This window comes from Cebus imitator, unplaced genomic scaffold (genome assembly GCF_001604975.1).
Source record: "Cebus imitator isolate Cc_AM_T3 unplaced genomic scaffold, Cebus_imitator-1.0 Scaffold628, whole genome shotgun sequence".
Taxonomy (NCBI): domain Eukaryota; kingdom Metazoa; phylum Chordata; class Mammalia; order Primates; family Cebidae; genus Cebus; species Cebus imitator.
In genome coordinates this window covers 829,224-850,737 of record NW_016107943.1, presented here as the reverse complement: position 1 = coordinate 850,737, position 21,514 = coordinate 829,224, and the positions used below count along the sequence as shown (strand labels likewise).

At 35.1% G+C, this 21,514-nt stretch overlaps 1 protein-coding gene across 1 annotated transcript in view; it reads right to left on the bottom strand.

Moving 5' to 3' along the window:
• LOC108295256 (E3 ubiquitin-protein ligase UBR3-like) overlaps window positions 1–21,514 on the bottom strand; it is a 139,380-nt gene that overhangs the window by 15,037 nt on the left and 102,829 nt on the right. Inside the window, exons 18-22 of the mRNA XM_017517324.2 lie at window positions 19,352–19,493; window positions 15,164–15,260; window positions 5,743–5,884; window positions 2,910–3,014; window positions 1,585–1,758 (exon numbers count right to left, since the gene is read on the bottom strand). Of these exons, the coding sequence (XP_017372813.1) occupies window positions 1,585–1,758; window positions 2,910–3,014; window positions 5,743–5,884; window positions 15,164–15,260; window positions 19,352–19,493 (660 nt within the window). The remainder of the gene's footprint in view (window positions 1–1,584; window positions 1,759–2,909; window positions 3,015–5,742; window positions 5,885–15,163; window positions 15,261–19,351; window positions 19,494–21,514) is intronic.

Genomic DNA, 21,514 nt, shown 5'->3' with positions numbered 1-21,514 from the left:
TAATAAGGAGGATGTCATCAGCAGTAACACCTTCTTTTCAACCTTCTGAGACTATCTACCAGAAAAAATAGACAAAGCTTAAGCAGTATCCACAGCCACATTAAAGAGAATCATAAACTAAATTCTTCATTAGTTTAAAGGAGGAAAAGTTGTTCACGAAGAATAGGGTACTCTTTACTAACTTCTGGAAGACTGGTACAGTTTCCAGTTAAGAAAATTATAAATTAGTTTTTTTTTTAATTTTAAGCTAATAAATCTGAATCAGTAATTAATTTTACTTTTAAGGAACCTTAAAGTTTGAAAATTCTAACATAAATGCTTAAAGTTATTAAACTGAAATATAAGGACGAAAAATTAAACTAATGTTTCATATTTTAATATGACTGTTTTTTGAACAGTTTTTTTTTTAACTAAGTATTTCCCTCAATAATTTATCTTCTAAAAAGCTTTTTTGCTAAAGCAATCAAACTGTACCAGGGCTCTTAGAAATCATCTTTTAATTAAGATATGAGTCAGTTTAATGAGTTTATTTTTTTAAAGCAAGCATAGAAAGGATGCTCTAATATCAGTTGAGCTTTTATGGGTCAAATGACAGTATACACTATTTGTTAACATCCAGGCTGTTTTTTAAAGTATTCTCTACCAGCATTAGAGGCAAAAGGCTCTTATAGACGTTCCAGTTTTTGCTTACAGCGAAAACACATTGTCAAAGACAAAGGAAGCTCCTACAAATAGACTCTAATATAAGAAATATCTGATTCAATGCTCTCTACTCACAAAAATTGAGGTTGTGGAGACTAAAACTGCTTAAGTTTAATTACTTATAATGTCATTTCAAGATTTTTATTTCTGCTTTTTAAAAATTAATTAACTTACATGCAATGAGAGCACTGATTTTCAAAATGAGTCCAAAGCCATAACATACAGACTTTAAGACTTTATAGACTTATTTTATCAAAGTTAATTAATTGCAATAGAAGCAAAAAAGTTATTTGCAAATGAGCATGCTGCTAGTAATTTATTTTAATTTTAAAAATATCCCAGTCATTTTTAAGACGTTAGTAATATAGCGGCAATGCTAAATATAAAGAGACTCAAATATGCCACCTATAATTAGTCCAAAATACTTTGAACACTAATAAAAAAAAATGCTATTAAATAGTATTATTTTTAAGCTCAATAACATAAATTTTAATATTAAGCTTAAATCACTTTGTCAAAAAAAAACCACACGTAATTCAAAGAAACTTTCTTTTAAATTTAACCATATTAATTAAACACCCCATATACACACGAATACTTCAAAGCGTTTTTTCCCCATTTCCAGTTAAAGCCATGTTGCTAGTTAATGCAAATATCATACATATCTACCTCTCTTTGAAGAACTTTAGGCCGTCGTGAATTCTGGCAGATTAAGGGAAAAAGACTGGTAAGGTAGAAGTTGCATAGATATATCAAAGGAAATAAAAGACAATTTAAAGTTATCTACAACCACATTGTTTTTTCTTTTGGATATTGTAGGAACAGTATATCCCAACATAACATAAAGCTTTTTCTTATTTTCTTTCTTACATTTATACTTACATGTAAAGAACCCAAGTTATCAGAGCTAGTACTTGCAGGTGAGTCTCTCTTCACTTCAGGAGCAGTCTCTGGAACTCTTACTCTAACATAGTTTATAAAGTGTCGCATGTTTGACACTAAGTTACTACCAGGAAACCAACTGTCATGACAACGTTCTGGTCCACCCACTGATGCCTAAAATATAAAAATAATGAATATCAAATCTTGCCACATCAGATCCAAAGTACAACAGAGACATAACAAGCCCCCAAAAATCATCCACTGCCTGTCATAATCCTGAATCCCTTATCGTCTCCTCCACAACTTATAAAGTGAATAAATTCAAATTATAAAACTAAATTCAGACAAAAAATATAGGAATATATTTCTCAGTACTAATATTGGTAAGTCCAATGGAAACTGCTATGTCTCCTGAAAAATATATTTTTCAATCTGGAATACTGAAGATTACAGAATATTCATCCTCACCCATTAGTAATAATACAAATAACGCTAATTTGGACTAATTGTAGAGGAAGCTGAAAAACCAACCAAAGGTATGACCTAATCATAGAGGAATCTTTACAACCTTTTAACATCTGTGAAAGAATATATGTTGATTCAACTTGGACTACAAAGAACTACAAAGTGGTTTTTTTTCTTTAACTTGTTTTTTGCTATTATTATGCTGTGTTATATTTCATCATTAGGAAGAAAGAGATGAGGAGAATCTTACACATTAGTAAAACTAATTTATAGTAACAATTGCTTTTATGAAAACTATACTTGTAAAGTCTGAAACATATTAACAACTTGTATTCTTAAGTACTTTAAACATTTCCCCAAATAACAATATTCATGCCATTACCTTAAAATCTCTACAGAAAGAATTTGCTACTCAAAAATAATCCCTAATCAAATTATTAGAATTTTTGAACCTAAGTCCTAATTTCAGTTTTACTGGTTATTTACTGATTACGGGTAATTTTTTGCCAGTAATCAATATTCTTAGCATAACACCAAGAAGGCATTACTTTTCTTAATTTTTGTGATAGGAATTACAATTTTCAAATTCAATAATTCCACAAGTAGAATTTAATGTATTAATGAAAGCCCTAAAAAATTGTATGTATTTGAAGACCCCAAAAGGCCTTTTCTATTAGTTCTTTAAAAGATCTTATGAGTCTGATGAAAACATACATACCCCTCAAGATGAATTCATAAATACTTTTTATTAAGGCATGTTGTAACTACCAAAAGTATAACATGCCTGGTTTGGCAACAAATGGCTAGAGCCAGATAGGGGCTGCCTACCTAAAAATTTTAAATTATAAAAAACTACTTACCTCTTCATCTGATTCTTCGTCAGCATAATTTTCGAGTCCTAATTCAATCAGATATAAAACCATGCAGAGTACATGTTCTGACAGATTTTGATGATCCATCAAAATCTTTAAAAAGGGAAGAAAATGCCTCATAATTACTTTTGTCCACAAAATATATTTCATTTAGAGATGCAAAAATATTTTATTGTTACAAACAAAAAGTACTTTAATATCTAGAAATAGCAGTTCACAAATTTTCTAAAGGTTATATCAGAGAGTCCACTAAAAAACCACTCATATAAATGTAAGTATCTAATAAAACAATTTAACATTTTATATCCTAATTTACTGATACTCTTCTCTTGATGACAAGGCTATCAGATAAGTAAGTTTACCAAATAGAATAATTCATGCAAATGTGTTTAGCACAGCACCTGGAATGTAACTGGCAGCACAATAAATGTTTATGGTACATTAATGTTTTCAAAAATATGTCTCTAAAATTAAAGTTCTGAGCCTCTGAGTATTTTGAGTGGCTATATAAATATGTAGGTCAGTGTGTGATTTATATGGAGGAGAAAGGTAGAAGGAATGCAAGTGGTTAGTAAAGAGGCTTCTCTCAGGAAAATTTGATAAATCTGACCTATGGATTATTCAATGCAAGCCTTAAACATCTTCAACAGAATTTCTGGGCTACCTACACCAGTCACTCATTCAGTATCATATAACAGGCCACTAACCAGAAGATACCTAAAATGCCACAAGAAACAAAATGGCCTGGCAGCTATCATCTTGTCATCATTACAAAAGTCATCTGGCCAAATGATGGAAAGGACAAAAGGAATGAGTTCTGTAGGGAGTGGCAGTTTTACTTGTGGGCAAGATAGCAAAGAACAAAAAAGAGGACAGGATAAGATGAGCCTCACAGAAAATGCCCAAATGACTGAGGGGATTTGGAAGGAGGACTTGGTTGCTTAAGACCTAATCTACCACAACTAAAGAACAGAGAGACTTTCAAGTCACTGACTCTCTCATGTTTTTCTGACTATTCAGAGGGCTTCTCTATTCATCTGTTGTTTGGCACAGTAATGAAGAGCACAGGCTTTCAAAACCTTTTAAAAACCAGATTTTTAAACAAATTCTGTCTATTCCTAGTTGACCTCCAGCAACAGACTCTGGCTGCTCTTAGTTTTCTCATCTCTAAAATTGGAATTATAGGGCTCCTCCTACCACTTTCACTTGTCCCATCCCCATCCAAAAAAAAAGAAAGAAAAATAAAACTGCAATTATAGCCCAAAATTGTATGAGTTAATATCTGTCATTTGCTTTGTATAGTACCTAGCAACTGGTGTTCAACAGTGAGTGGGTGATGCCAATGATGTAAGGAGCAGGAGCAGCAGCAGGAGGGAGCTGAAGGCTGGGAGACCACAGAAATCATCCTTTCTGATCCACTATGTTATGGAGAGGAAACCAGGGCTCAGCCACACAACCAGATAGCTAGTGTAAGTAACACTAGAACACAGACCTCAGACTCCCAGGCCATTGCCTATCATTACTATACTATCGCCTCTTGATAAACAAAATACTACCAGCTAAATTCAATTAAATTTTGACTTCAAAGATTGTGGCATTATGGCTTTAACTGAATAACTTAAGAGCTAAGGGGGTAAAAAAAAAATCCCTCTATTAAGTACTTCAAAAAAACAAAAGAACGAAAAATGATGTTTCCAGGGAGTTTTATTTGACATTAAACATGTCAGAGGATACAGGTGGTTTACTAAAACTGATTTTCAGAAAGTTGACTTGCCAACACAATGTCAAAGGAGAATTTTTTTATTAGTAGTAGTATTATCAAGAAAGCTATTTTAAAGTTGAGATTTTCAAAAATTCATTTATAATAGTCTTGTAACAACTAAAACATTGTCTTTTTATGTTTGATAAAATATTATTTGTACATTTAGCATACGAAAACATTGAAAAATATAACTTGAAAGAACATAAATAATTTGCCGTAAGGCTTAATTTTTCATGAATTACTTGTCTCTTATTAATTATTACTTGTAACAGTACTTAGCTTCCTCATCCGAACTAGTTATTTAACCTCTAAAACTCAATTTCATATCTGAAAAACGACAATAACAGAATTTTCCCTGACAAAGATTTTTGCTAACTTAAACAATAATGTCCACAAGTATATATAAAGCATTTCCAACAAAATCTGGCACTAAGTAAACATTCAAAGACTCTCCATTATTTGTAAAACAAATAGAAATATCTTTTCAGTACAAAAAGATATTCTACATCTTTGTAATAAAGAAAAAGAGCATTTTAAATCAATTACTGAATAACCCTTTTGGAATGAAAGGGTTAATGAAAATAAACCACCCAAGGTGTTTTTTGAAGCACCCGTCCAAAATCTTAACAGCAAAACTTCAGAAACAAGTACATTCAAAAATTGGTCATGGGTGGGGTTGAAAGGAAGGGAAGTACAGAAATTTAAAAGTATTATTTCATTATAAGATTAAGAAAAAAACTTACCTACCCAACTAAATGTAATATACACTTTTTTATAATGTGTTAAATCATTGTACATAGTAATTGGAAATTTATATAATAAATATTCTTTTTCTTTAAATTTTTTAATACAATTTTTAATTTTTCAAATTCTAATTAGGAAGAGAAACAATATCATATTAAAAGGAATTCAAAGAAAAATAAGAACATTTGTACATTCTTAAATGTTATAAATACACTTTGCTTTATAAGTGGTACTTCTGTATAAATATTATCCTTCAGCATTTTTATGTCAAAATAAATTCTAAGCTTAGTCTTTCTATTCAAATTACTACTGTACCTTGTAAAGCAGAGTGAATAGCACAATGTGTAAAGTTTTACAGTGTAAAAGTCTCATGAGACCTTTATAGCTAGGATGAAGTGATGTCCTTTTCTTATAGGGAGGCCAGGGGTTTCCAGGAAATTTTCCACTCTGTTTTAAACTGTAAAAATACAACAAAACTACAATTAGATGATAGTCTCAAAATCAAACTGTGGTTTAAATGTAATTTATAGACACCAATTTCTGTCACAGTATTTTATACAGTGCTATTTTTAATCAAATTGCTTAAATGCCAAAGAGGTATCATCTATTCTATACACAATGAACATTATTATTTCTTTTCCTATTGGCTAAAAATGAGTAAAGAGAGCTAAGCTGAAAATTTTAAAAAATATAAACTTTAAAGTGCTAACAAAGAGAAACGAACAGAAAGAATATAGATGAAGTACTCAGCAAAGAAATTTCCAGCTGTAAAAATTAAGCAAAATAGATAACCTAAAAATTCTCCTACTACCAGTGGTTGGAAAAGCTGGATAAATACAATCTTTTGAATGCATATTTGAACTCACAAAAAAAGTGGAATTATCCAGTTACCAGAAAAAAGAAGGAATTAATGACAAGCACTAACACTGTGCCAGTGGTTTTAAAGTCCTTGAGCAAATAGATCACAAGGTATGCTGGGCTCACACAAGGCTCAGAGATAGAGCTGAGATCCCACCTAAAGCTGAGACCCTTGAAAAGCTTTATCCTCACTGTAAGAGTAGCTCACAAGGAGAATGAATTAGCTTGTCTGTCTCTTCTGGGATGTAAGAAAAATAGGTTCCCCAAGACAATAATTATGAACTTGTATGCAAATACAGTAGTCCCCTCTTATCTTCAAGGGACATGTTCCAAAGCCCCCAGGGGATGCCTGAAAACATGGATAGTACCAAACTCTCTATATACTATGCTTTCCTACACATACATACCTATGATAAAGGTTAATTTATAAATAAGGCACAATAAGACATTAACAACATAAGTATTACAACAATATACTGTCATAAAAGTTAGATGAACGTGCACATGCTCCCTCTCTCAAAATATCTTATTGTTTAGTAGTCCCCTTTATACCTAGTTTCACTTTCCAGTTCAGTTACCCATGGTCAACCATGGTCAGATATATTAAATGAAAATCTCCACAAATAAACAATTCATAGGTTTTCAATTGTATGCCATTCAGGTATTGTTATAATTGTTCTATTTTATCATTAGTTATTACTGTTAATTTCTCACTGTCTCTAATTTATAAATTAAACTTTATCATAGGTATGTACTATGGGAAAAAAATGTATTATATATAGGGTTTGGGTACCATCCCTCATTTCAGGCATCCACTGTGGATCTTGGAACACGTTCCAAGGATCAAAGGGGGACCGTTATACTATACTCACTCCTGTTCTTGTAATGATGTGAGATGATAAAACGCCTACATGATAAGATGAAGTGAAGTGAATAATGTAAGCACTGTGACATGGCATCAGACTACTAATGACCTTCTGACAATATGTCATCAGAAGGAGGATCATCTGCTTCAGGTGGTCCTGAATCATCAGGCCATGACAATGTTGGAAAGTTGGATGTCAGGAACAGATAATGTTAATAGCTAACAAGTGAGCAGTATATACAGCATGGTACACTGGACTAAGGAACAATCCACAACCCAGGTGGGACACAGTAGGATGGCACAAGAATTCATCACCCTGCCTAGAATGTAATATAATTTAAAATTTATGAATTCTTTATTTCTGGAATTTTCCTTGTAATATTTTTGGACAGAAAATACAGATAACTGAAACTATAGAAAGCTAAACCACAGATAAGAAGGGACAACTGTAATAACAGACTCATAACACAAAAGGCAAATTTTGAGGGAATTACACAGAGAAAATGACAAATCCACAACCATAGTAAAGGATATTAGCATACTTCTTATCTAAATGAGAGCCAGAAAAAAATTGGTAAAGATTTTTAACAACACAATGAAGAAGCATGGGCAAAGGCAACATCCAATCATTAGAGAATACACCTAATTTTAAGAGCACTCAGAATATTCATAAAAATTGACTAAATATGTAGTATGCAAAGTAAACCTCAACAAATATCAAAAGAACTGATACATGAACCACATTCACTTGTTATATAGCAAATAAAACTAGAAACCAACTTAAAAATGTAACTCAAAACCCCAGACATGTAGACATCTCAAAGCACTATGCTCTTAGAAATTCAGAAGTCATGAAAAATCCTAACAGAAAAATTTTAAATCTAAACTATATAGAAAAAGCTGTGGCCCACCAAGTAAAGCAGTACTTAGAAGGAAACACATAGCCTTAAATGCATACTTTTTTTAAAAAATCAACAACTAAGCATCCAAATTATAGTTAATAATGTTTTATATTTCAAAATAGAAGAACTATAATGTTCCCAACATAAAAAGAACATAAATGTTTAAGGTGATAAATATCCCAATTTCCCTCATTTGATCACTACACATTGTATACATGTATCAAACTATCAGAGAAGTATCTTCAAATATTGTATAAAAGGTAATGTTAAGGCTAAGATATATTAATTTAAAATATTTTTAAATCTATAACAATAAAAATTAAAAAGAAATAATTAAAAATGAAAACCAAATGCACTAAAATAGCAACAGCAACTAAGTACCCTAGAAAAGGAAAAAAAGATAATCCAAACTAAATTAAAAGAAGACAATAATGGTCTGGCATAGTAGCTCACACCTGTAATCCCAGCACTTTGGGAAGCCAAGGTGGGCAGATCCCTTTGAGCTCAGGAGTTCATGACCAGCCTGGGCAACATAGTGAAACCCAGTCTCTACAAAAAAAAAAATATAAAAATTAGCCAAGCATGATGATGCATCCCTGTAATCCCAGCTACTCAGGAGGTTAAGGTGGGAGGATTGCCTGAGGCCAGGAGTTCATGGCTGCAGTGAGCCAAGACTGCACCACTACATACCAGCCTGTAAGACAGAGTGACTCTGTGTCAAAAAAGAGAAAGGGTGAGGGGGAGGAGTATAGGAGGGGGAGGGGGAGGGGGAGGAAGAAGAGCAAGAGGAGGAGGAAGAAGCAGGAGAAGGAGACAGAGAAGAAAAATAATAGAGGGAAAAAGAATGAAACAGAAAATGGGGTTGGGGGAAGAAAGACAACCAAAAGTTAGTTGGTTGAAAAAAAAAAAAAAAGACTGGTAATCATCTGATAATGACACCTAATTCAAAATAAGAAATAGCAAATACAACTAAATTATAGGAATAAGAACACAGAGAAGATTTTTAATCATTAAATATATACTTAAGATAAAGATTCCTTAGAAAAATATAACTTAGCAATTTTTTTCAAGAAATAAAAAACATAAGCAAGCCTATAACCTTTAAAGCAATTTTTTTCAAGAAATAAAAAACATAAGCAAGCCTATAACCTTTAAAGAAAGTGAATGCGTAGTTTTAAGTTACCCATGAAAAAAGAAAAGATGCATGAGGCCGAGGTTGTTGAATAGGCAAGGTCTATTAAAACTTAAAGAAACATCATATGAATAAGAATGAAGTTGGACCACTACCTCATAGCATACATAAACACTAACTCAAAATGGATTAGAGACTTCGATGTAAAAGCTTCGGCTTATTTTTAGGTATAAAACTCTTTGAGAAAAACAAAGGTTTAGGAATTGGTGATCTTAATTTAGGCAATAGACACAACACTCAAAGAATAATCAGGAAAATTTTTTTTAAAAGTTGGAATTCATCAAAATTTAAAACATTTGTGACTCAAATGCATTCTCAAGTAAGTGAGAATGGCTCACCACGGCTCATGCCTGTAATCCGAACACTTTGGGAGGCTGAGGCAGGCAGATCACTTGAGCCACAGATACCAAACCAGCCTGGGCAAAACATGTAGAGACCCATCTCTACACACACACACACACACACAAAAATCAGCCGTGTGTGATGGCATATGCCTGTAGTCCCAGCTACTCGGGAGGCCACTCAGGATCATCGGAGCCTGGAGGTGCCCAAGCCTATAGTGAGCTGTGATCATGCCACCAGCCAGGGCTACAGAGTGACACGGTCTCAAAAGAAAGAAAGAAAGAAAGGAAGGAAAGAAAGGAAAGAAAGGAAAGAAAGGAAAGAAAGGAAAGAAAAAAAAAAAAAAAAAAAAAAAAAAAAAGAGAGAGAGAGAAAGAAAAGAGAATATTTGCAAATCATATACCTGATAAGTCTAGTATTCAGAACATATAAAGAGGTCTTAAAACTCAATAATAAAAAGTACAATTAAAAATTAGCAACAAAATTGGCAGCACCTAGTACCTTTATAACTGGAGTTAGGAAGGCAGGGGGCTAAAATAAGGATAGGATGAAAACTGCCTTTCCACCACTGAAACAGAATTTTGGCTACAGAACTCATCTCTGGAGAGGATAAAATAGCAAGTACAATTGAGGGTATGACAATGAGAGATTAAAATCATCATATGCATGTCTGACTCAGAGGCGCTAGGCCTTGTCTCCCAATCTGTTCACAGAAGAATAGCAGCTATACTATCACCTTCTGGGCAATATCTGAGGATACTTCCCTAAGGAAACTGACCAGGTCAAAAAGAAAGATCTAATACAAGGGCTTTTCAAAAAACATGCTTACCCAAATCACCCTATATTAAAATTCAGAACCTACAAGTTCCACCAATGCACTCAAGAGCTCTTAAAAACAAGTAGTCAGCATTGTCAAACATCTGGGAAATTCCTCTAACTTGGAAGCTACAGACTGAACACTAGAAAATGCATCTTAGAGGAAACAGATACTATACAGAATGAAGAAAATAAATCTTAAAAATAAGAAAACTATCACTAACATTAGAGAAATAAGCTATACCTATGACTATAAAGATGCTATAAAATTAACTTTGCATTTTAAAAAAGTTGGGTTGTATATAATACTACAATGGCAACAAAGAAATGTAATTTCCAAAATGATCCCTACAGCCATGATGAAATACTTCAACTATTCTATTTAGGATAAAAAGGCAGTTTTTAGTTGTATTTGTTTCTTTGTTTAAGCAGTAACCCCTAAATATGTGGCACCTAGATTAATAAAGTGTTCCAAAATAAAGGTTATATATTTGTTGAAGGCCTAAGTAATACATCATTTTGAGTGCTCTTTTCAAAAGCATTAATGGAATCATGCAAATGAAATGCTACATGATAGGAAAAAAATTATTTAAGTGACTCAAACCAAGACCTAATTATTGACCAGTTTGAGATGAAAATGATAGGTATAAACTCATACATCATACTTTCAAACATGGGGCAGCAGCCATTAACTTTCAAGATGGGAGATAGGAAGCAACAGAAATATAAGAAATTATGTATTTAAAAAATTTTTCTTTCCAGCTGAATTTAAAACAACCACTTTATGAAATCATTTCCATCTTTGGAAATGGCCTAGATCATAGTTCTAACAACACTACCACTGTCACACATATTTCACTGGGCACAATGGCTCACATCTATAATCCTAGCAAGATGGGAGGATCACTTGAGGTTAAGAGTTCAAGACCAGTCTAGACAATATAGTAAAAGCACACCTCTACAAAAAACGTTTAAAAAATTAGCCAGGCATGGTGGCATGCACCTGTAGTCCTAGCTACTCAGGAGGGTAAGATGGGAAGATCACTTGAGTCCAGAAGTTGGAGGCTGCAGTGGGCTATCATCACACCACTGCACTTCAGCTTGGGTAACAAAGTGAGACCCTGTCTCAAAAAAAAAAAAAAAAGACATATTTTCACTGAGCTTCCCTGAGCCACAATGTCTTCATATATAAAATATAACACTGAAATGAATGGATGGTTTTCCAACCTTTGGTTTGCTTTGTTGTTGTTGTCGTCCTGTTTTTTGTTTCTTTTTAAGAGCTGAATGCTCACTCAGGGGTATTTGGAAGGGAATGAGGGAAGCAGGATGAGCCACTTCCTCTCTCTTAAGCCTCCTCTTGCTGTTGTCCATCTCTGTCTTCCAGTGGTGTCCCACAAGACACATAGAACTTGGACTAGATCTTAAAGGCCTTTTCCAGCAGTAAGAGCCTAAAATTCTAAGCATCTAGGCATCACATAAAGCAAATGGCTTACTTTCACTTAAACTCTCAGCACAAAATCCAAAAAAAAATTTACTTTTCATTCATTTAACAAATATGCACTGGTTGCCTTTAAAGTGCCTGGCACAAAGCTAAACTGTGAGAACACAATACTTTAAATTTATCAGACCATTTTTCATTTTCATTTGCAAGATGGCCTCCAAAAGGCCTTGTTGCTAATTAAAAAAGATCCCTCTCAATACAATCAGTTAAGCCACTTTTTGTCCCTTAAAACTCAAAAGCAGATGAAAATGATCAATCACAAACAAATTGGCCAGGCCCAATGGCTCACACCTATAATCCCAGCACTTTGGGAGATCGAGGTGGGCAGATTACCTGAAGTCAAGAGTTCGACACTAGCCTGGCCAACATGGTAAAACCCTGTCTCTACTAAAAACACAAAAATTAGCCAGATGTAGTGGTGGGCACCTGTAATCCCAGCTATTAGGGAGGCTAAGACAGAAGAATCGCTTGAGCCCAGGTGATGGAGGTTGCAGTGGGCCAAAACTGCACCACTGCACTCAAGCCTGGGCAACACAGTGAGACTCTGTCTCAAAAAAATAAAATAAAATAAAATAAAGTAGCAAACAAATCCTAGGGTTTAGGGTTATCTTCCTACTGGTGCTGAAACAATAACTGAAACAGTCAATTATATAGTCAAATATACAACAAATCAAAGATACTGCATAAAGGATGCAGGTACTATTGTTTCACAAACAAAATAAATCACAAAAATGTTAAGTTTTACATAGTAACTAACTCATTTGTATAAGGATATGGCATTTAAGTACACAAAATGTTATCACACAAATATAACAGTTTGCACATGCAATTTCAAAGAGTAATTTACAATAAAATGGTTGAAAGGTTTTAGCCTAAAGCTAAAGAGTATATTTGTCATCTGCTATTACTGCTTTAGTTGAGTACATTATTTCTTTTAAAACAGATTTTTTAAACTGCTAAGAAACATCAAAGTGGTTCAGAAATGTTTCTGTTTTATTTTTCTGTGAAACAAGGTCTCATTCTGTTGCCCAGGCTAGAATGCACTAGCATGATCATGGCTTACTGCAGCCTCGACCTCCTGGGCTCAAGCAATCCTCCTGCCTCAGCCTCCTGAGTAGCTGGCACTACAGGTATGTGCCACCATGCCCAGCTAATTTTTGTATTTTTTGAAGAGATGGGGTTTCACCATGTTGCCCAGACTGGTCTTGAACTCCGGGGTCCAAGTGACCCACCTCCCCTGGTGGCCTCCTAAAGTGCTGGGATTATAGACATAAGCCACTGCACCCAGCCTGTTCAGAAATATTTCTAAGAAACTATTAAAAAATTGTATAGGAACTCAAAAGCCAAATAGAAGAGCCAAGGGAATGAGGAAAAACAGAGAACAAAACAGGAAAGTGAAAAAAGAAAACAATAAAAACAGCTTTGGGAATATGGTTTTATCTGACTATGTGAAGTAGCTATAAATCAAAATATGATATAGATCTAAATAATTAATACAAAACAAACCCAAAAACACAGGATATCTGAAAACAGAAAAAGTATGCCTATGTATCACTATGGGTCTAAACCAGGTTTCTCAACCTAGGCACTAATGATGTTAAGGGAATATGATTCTTGGTTGAGGTGGCAGACCTGACCTTTACTAGATGTCAGTGGCAACCTCACCAGTCTTCAGACAACGACAAATATCATCCCTTCTTAAGAACCACTGTTCTAAATGAAAGAAATAAGCTGCTCAGAGCTAAAAGTTTGCTAAGGGAAAAATAAAAAAACAATTATATTTTCTTTACAGAGTACCTGGCATATAACAAGCAATCAATAAATATGTATTGTTAAATAAAATTTCCCCTTTAAAACTGATTGTATTAATTATTTAATGATTCCGTCAAAGCTTTGAAAGTTTCAGCCCAATCTCAGTCCAAATTTCTATTAACTACAAAGTAAAAGAGAATAAAATTTACTTAATTCTTATACATTCAAAACAACTAACCATCACCACTACCTTGAAAAAAAGGCAGAGCCATTTAAGACTGGTGTTTTATGAAGTCTCAATTAGGTTTTCCATGCAAATGCTTCTTCCCAATTTTTTTCATTTTTCAATTTTTCAATAGGAATTACTCAAATTTATTTATTTGACAAATATATTACAAATACCTACTAAGTTCCAGAATTAAGTATTAAAGATGCACAAGAGGTACAGAGATAAAAATATATTCCTTCAAGGAGCTAGGAGTTTAGTAAAAGACTACAAGCAAATAAATTTTTACAAAACTACATGAAAAGCAGAAAAAGAGGTAGTTAAGAAACCAGAGAAAGAAAACCTCAGACTAATTTCTCCAAGTGTTTAGAGAAAGGGAGAGAGAAATACTGATGGCTGAACTGGGTTGTTGCTGTTTTAAAGATTGTTTTGGTTTTGTTTGGGGGAGGAAGTGAATTAAAATTCCACATTATCAACTTTCTTCAGATAACTGTCTGTGATAGATATTTCTATTACTGCAAAGTCTTGGCAAAGGAGAAGTTTCACTTTGATAGTTACCTGGGTAACTATTAATACTTTCTCAAAATCAAGGACATTTGCATCATTTGAACGCGCTTTTTAGACATTTAACTTTAGCTTTAGAAAAGTAAAAGATGATAAACTGTGATATTCAGCAATATAATATTAACAATTAAGGTTTAAAAAGAGGTGGAAATAATACCTAAAACAGTTTACAATTTATAATAACATACAAAATTGAATTCTGCATTAAATGATATCTTTCAAAACTTTTGTTTTCTGTAGTCATCAATACTGTCAACTATTTTGTTAAATATTTACAAGTAAAATTCATTTTGCTTTGGCTATTTTTCCAGTTGTCATGAACACAGGAATATTTTCACTTACAGATACACGTCACCATCTCTGATGTCAGACAATTCTATTCTCTTAACTTGTGCCTCCTCTACTGGTTCAAAAGTATAACAACACAAAACCAAGCCTTTAATTTCACTGATGTGTAACAGCAACTAAATAAGTTTCTGTTTTTTAATTTAGTGATCATGTCCTAAATTTAACTCATCAGATTAACATCAAATTTTGGATGAAGATCTTAACAAAAAATCTCTACCAGGTTTTTTTTTAAACCTTAAATTATTATTTTCATCTCTAAAGAATGGAAGTATACTCTAGTGAGAGTATATCATATTTGTGTTATAACTGAAATTTTTCTACATAAATATGAAACATTCTATTACCATGTTAATCAATTTGATGGACTTACAATGCAGTGTATCTGTCCATTGCAGACTGCACATCTCTACGGTAAACTGTTCGAAGAATGACCATGACGGGGTCAAACTCCTGATCCCAGACTTCAGCTATTATCCAGAAAAAAGTAGAAACATTGACTTCTCAGAAATAAAATCAACTTTTAATGACTTATTACATTTGTTAAGTACATTTTAAATTTAAAAGACAGAACATTTTAATCTGATTACAGTATTTGCCTTAAGAAGCTTGATGCCATGATTACTTTTCTAAGTCAAAAACAACGATTTCATCATCAGGAATGTTCTCTTGAGTTCAGCAAGCACTAAAGAACAAAAGTTTTGTAATACACAATGCCTCACCAGAAAAGTTTCCTTCATTGTTGTTGTTACTGTTTTTTGTAAGGTGCCGATTAAAAAGAAAAAAACACAGCACGTTAAGGCCTTTGAAAATATTTAAAGGCAGCTGGGCACACTGGCTCACGCCTGTAATCCCAGCACTTTGGGAGGCCGGGGCGGGTGGATCACGAGGTTAGGAGTTTAAGACCAGCCTGGGCAAGATGGTGAAACCCTGTCTCTACCAAAAATACAAAAATTAGCTGGCCATGGTGGCATATGCCTGTAATCCCAGCTACTCAGGAGGCTGAGGCAGAGAATAGCTTAAACCCAGGAGGCGGAGGTTACAGTGAGCCGAGATTGCACCACTACACTCCAGCCTGGGTAACACAGTGAGACTCCAATTCAAGAAAAAAAAAAAAAAAGTATTTAAAAGCAACCAGAGCATGATGCCTCACACCTGTAGTACCAACTACTTGGAAGGCTTAGGCAGGAGACTCACTTGAACCCAGAAGTTTGAGGCCAGCCTGGGCAACAAAGCCAGACCTCATTTCCCAAAAAAAGTATTCAAATAAAAGTATTTAAAAGTAAAAACATGAAAACTCGATTTAAAGATTAATGAGGCTGGACATGGTGGCTCATGCCTGCCAGCACTTTGGGAGGCTGAGGTGGGTGGATCACTTAAGGTCAGGAGTTTGAGACCAGCCTGGCCACCACAGTGAAACACCATCTCTACTAGAAATACAAAAATTAGGCAGGTGTGGTGGTGCACACCTGTAATCCCAGCTACTCAGATGACTGAGGCAGGAGAATCACTTGGAGGCAGAGGTCGCCCTAGGCCAAGATCACCCCTCTGCACTCCAGCCTGGGCAACAGAGTAAGACTCAGTCTCAAAAAAAAAAAAAATTAATGAGCTATTGATTTTCAAGAGACCCACTCTATAAATCTTTTTTGACTAAAAAAGATTTTCTGCTCCTTTGCTAAAACTGATCATTGGTCTCCTCACCTGCATAATTAGAAACCACTATCCTATATGTAGAATGTGTACAACCGATGGTTCACAAGATGATTTTAAGTATATAAAGCCTTTTATTTTAATAATTCTTAATTGTATTAGAAAATTGTAAGTTGCAAATAAAACTCATGACACCTCATTAATAATCATGCTTAGGATGAACCAAGTTTTTTTTTTTTTTTTTTTTTTTTTTTTTTTTTTTTTTTTTTTTTAAGTTAATTTGTTAAAAAAAAAAATCCCACCAGGCGCAATGGCGCGTGCCTGTAGTCCCAGCTACTCGGGAGGCTGAGGTGGGAGGATCGCTTGAGCCCAGGAGTTCTCGGCTGCAGTGCGCTATGCCGATTGGGTGTCTGCACTAAGTTCAGCATCAATATGGTGACCTCCCGGGAGCAGGGGACCACCAGGTTGCCTAAGAAGGGGTGAACAGGCCCAGGTCGGAAACGGAACAGGTCAAAACTCCCGTTCTGATCAGTAGTGGGATCACACCTGTGAATAGCCACTGCACTCCAGCCTGGGCAACACAGTGAGACTCTGTCTCTTAAAAAAATAAATAAAGGAAAAAAAAATACTGAAATACTAAGCATATTTCAATAGAGTGGATATTTAGATGTGGCAAAAATCTAAAAAATGGACTGAGAATAATTTTAGAAACCATTGCCTTAAGAGTATCTCCTTACTAAATTAAGTTTTTCTCTCTCATTCTCTCTAGCAAAATTATTAACATTTGAAAACATGGTGAGAAACTTAAGCTTCTCCTTACGCATCCACTACAATTACAACTTTCTAGCACAAAACGCTGTTAACCATTGTTAACCACTGTCCCTATTTTCATGTAACAAGCTATTCATCTTAAAGTATCAGAAGTATGACTTAAAATTCTGAAGACAGTCCTTCACAAAGACCCTTACTAGTATTTCTATCATTATTTATTGTCCCTCTCTTTGAAGTCTATTATTTTGCATAATTAACATTCCAAAGCTTTTATTAGAAGTGTACAACCTTAGCAATGGAAGAAAACTTCAGTGATTAATTAGTCCAATGGGCTTCAAACAGTGTTCCATCAAGCTGAATTACCACCCATGTGTAACAGGGGCCACTTTAGGAGCAAGGGGATAGCAGAACAGAGGAGACGCTAGGTTCACTACCCATACCCACTTTAACAGGAGTAGGCCAGCTACTGTTGGTTTTATATTAATATAACAAATTCACTTAAGGCTTAGACCTTGAAACCAGAGGCTTGTTTCAACCACTTTTTAAAAGTTTAAGAACTCACTTTGCAGATAAGAAGCCAAATCCAAAGATAAAAAACTGGCTGGGCGCAGTGGCTCACGCCTGTAATACCTGCACTTTAGGAGGCCAAGGCAGGAGGATTACTTAAGACCAACAGTTGAGACCAGCCTAGGCAACACAGTAAGACCCTGTCTCTACAAAAAATAAGAAAATTAGCCAGCATAGTGGTGGATGCCTATGGTCTCAGCTACTGGGGAAGCTGAGGTGGCAGGCTTGCTTGAGCCTAGTAGGTCAAGGCTGCAGTGAGCTGTGATGGTTACCACTGCACTCCAGCCTGAGCGACAAAGTGAGGTTCTGTCTCCAAAAAACAAAACAACAGATTTCCTAAACCACAGAACTAGCTAATATAATGCATACTGTATTTAAATATGACACTCAATTTCTTAGCTCTAATGTCCAAATGCCCTTTATTCCATCTCAGCATTGTTTATAACAATAATCTACAGAGCTTGTTTAAAAAAGCAGATTCTCAGATTTTACCCACAGAGATTCTGATGAGAGCAGACGGGAGATGAAGCACAGGAACCTGCATTCTTAACGAGGAGCAGAAGTCTCACAGAGATGTAATCCTCACATCATACTTTCATAAGCACTGCACTATACCACAGCACCACCCCACTCCCAAGTTTATCTAATTTTACACACAAACTATCCTCTACACTAAAAACAATACTGTGCTTTTCTTTTAATGGAGTACTTTCCAACCAGAGACTCTGGATTGTCTTGCACTCCCTGAAAAATCCCAAATAAGGCTTTTCTGTTCTGCTTTGCCAAACACACACAGTACAGTACCTATTATTTAAAACTTCAAAATGAGCATTGGTTTTTCAATTGGACAATGTGTTGAGGGAGTCAAGAATTTTAACTTAGATAAATGAAAATCTGAAAGTCCAACAAAAAAAGACTGTGTAAATCAAAACCTCATTTATTTCTGGCTCTCGTCAAGCATGGTCAACTGTGACTCCAGAGGGGTAAAAAACTTACAAAACCAATCAGGTACCTGCCACCATGCCTGGCTAATTTTTCTGTATTTTTACTAGAGACAGGGTTTCATCATGTTGGCCAAACTTGTCTCTAACTCCTGACCTCAGGTGATCCACCCACCTCGGTATTCCAAAGTGCTGGGATTACAGGCATGAGCCACAGCTCCCAGCCTCTACACCCTTTAATTTGAACTATTTCAAGTTAAAATTTGGGTCATGAGGATTGTATTGCTGTTTCTAAATCAAATTTGAAGAGTGAATACATTCAAATATATTTTTAAATATACATTTTGTTTTATAGTTTCTGGTTCATTTATGGTTATGATCACTTATAAAAATGAACTAGAGTTCTAATACAAATTTCCTTTAGAGTTTACAGTCATCTAAAAAGCCTTAGTGTAACATAAAGCTATAGATTTGTATAATTGAAAGCAGTAACACTGTTTACCAATAAAGACATAAATTTATAACACAGTGGAGAAAATGACTAAATGGTAAATATTTTCTTTTAATACACAGAAGAATTCACCATTAAAGAACTGATATTTAAAAGAATTCATTTATGTATACAAACATACCTTTGGGAGTATACATGCCTTGTTGCATAGAGCCTCCAGGTTCAAAAACAGGAGCCTTAAAATCAGCTACAGCTGATAAAACTGATTCAAAGCTGTAACTGCCTGGAATAATGCCACTTTTGGGATTAGGATTTTCTGGAATATGATATATATGTCAAGAAAAAAATATTAATAACAAAAAGCCAGATTCATAGCATTTCCAAGGTACTCTAGTTTCTCATTTTACTAAAGCAGACAAATAGTAATTGACTGTAATATATAAAGCTGGCCACAAGAGGGCTATATAATACAACAGTTTAATAATAACTTTTCATTAATTGTGATTTTTGAAGATATGTTTAATCTAGGCGCCTACTAATAAATTATATGCTGTAGTAGTTCCCAGGTCTTTCTTCCCCAAAATAAATTCATCAAATTTCAAAAAATGATTAAAAAACTTTTTAAAATGTGTCATTTTCATCATTTTGTAAATAATTTTTCCTGAAAAAACAGAAAGAACTTGCAAAACATTAGCCAAGATTTTTATAAGCAAAGATTGTTTTTCCAAAAACACAAAATTTCATCCCCAAAGAAAAAAATGCTAAGCAAATTTAAACAATGAGGCAAACCAGATTCTCTCCGATTTGCTTCACATTAAAGTGTATATATATATATATATATGACTCTTTAAAATTCAAAGATACAGAGACTGTTTTTATTCTATACTAGCACTGACACAGTTCATAATGACTGAAGGAAATCATCAGACAATATCAAATTGACACTGCTTACAAAAATCAAGGCTGTCAAATAGGCATTCTAATAGAACTTATTTCACAAAACAAAAATTTTAGCCAATTCTTCCAATCATAGTCATAAGCTATATAAATACTAAATTTAGCCAGAATTTTTAACAAAAAATTACTTGATAATCTTTGCCTAAAATTTTATTAACATTAACTTAAAAAATAATCAAATACCCATTGTTATGTTCAGTCCTATACAAACAACCACAAGTTCCCTGTTTGTATACAATAAGCTACAAACTCAAAAATCCTTTAAGACCAAATTCTACAGAAAAGCCTTCAAAATGTTTAAAATCCTGGTAATAATAATCTTAAGGTATACCTTTAATTGTTAACCATGAATTGCAGCCTGGCTACACAGACAAAATAGACGTAGCTGTCTTTTACAAGATGTTCAGTTTCTTTGCACTAATGCTGTCCTAGAAGGTTAAATCCCGGGGTGGCCAAACTCAACAATCAGTCTTGAAACTACCCTAAAGTCTAAGAAGAGTTCCCTAAGAGGTAATAACAGGAGGTTTAAAAAAAAAAAAAAAAAAAGATCCAAGATGGCCGTTTAGGAACAGCTCAGGATTGCTGCTCCCAGTGAAAGTGCAGAGGGTGAGTGGACCCCGCATTTTTATTGCCCACAGACTAGGAAATTCCCAGGCAGAGGAGCTCCACGGTTGCCGGCCAGCGCGACTGTGCCGCCGGCGCCGCTGCTTTGCCCCGCACGGCTGCTTTGCTGGCGCCCCGGAGCAGCGGTTCCCCGTACAAAATACACCAGTCCGGGTGCGCTTTTGGCTGGCGATTGGACCACGGGAAGTCGCCCATTCGTCTGTTTAAAAAGGGGACTGAGCAGAGAACCAGGACAGTAGATTTCAGGGCAAAAAAAAAAAGCGCCTCAAACCTCAGTGCCGCTGTTTAAGCCAGCGCAGTGAGTGGCCACAGAGGAAAACAAACAGACCCCGGCGCCTCTTCAACAGGCGACTGGAACACCAACTTAAAAAAGGTTCTGAGGCAGGGAGCCAGGTGATCAGGCTCGGCTGGTCCCACCCCCACAAAAGAACAGCAACCAGAAACTCTGGATTGAGACTTTCACAGCAAGCGCAGCTGACCCTGGGACGTTCCAGCTCTGTGGGGGAGGGGCGTCCGCCATTACCGAGGCAGCCCGCCAGGACAGAGGTAGTCAGCCAATGCTGAGGCAGCCGCCGTTGCCAAGGCAACCTGCCATTGCTGAGGCAGCCCGCCGTTGCCAAGGCCACCCGCCACAGCAGAGAGACTCCGCCTCAACAGAGGCGGGCCACCATCGCCAAAGCAATTCTAACTACACCCATATAAACAGGACTGCAGGGAAGTTCACTCGGCAGCGGGGCGGAGCCCACAGCAGCTCAGCAAAGCT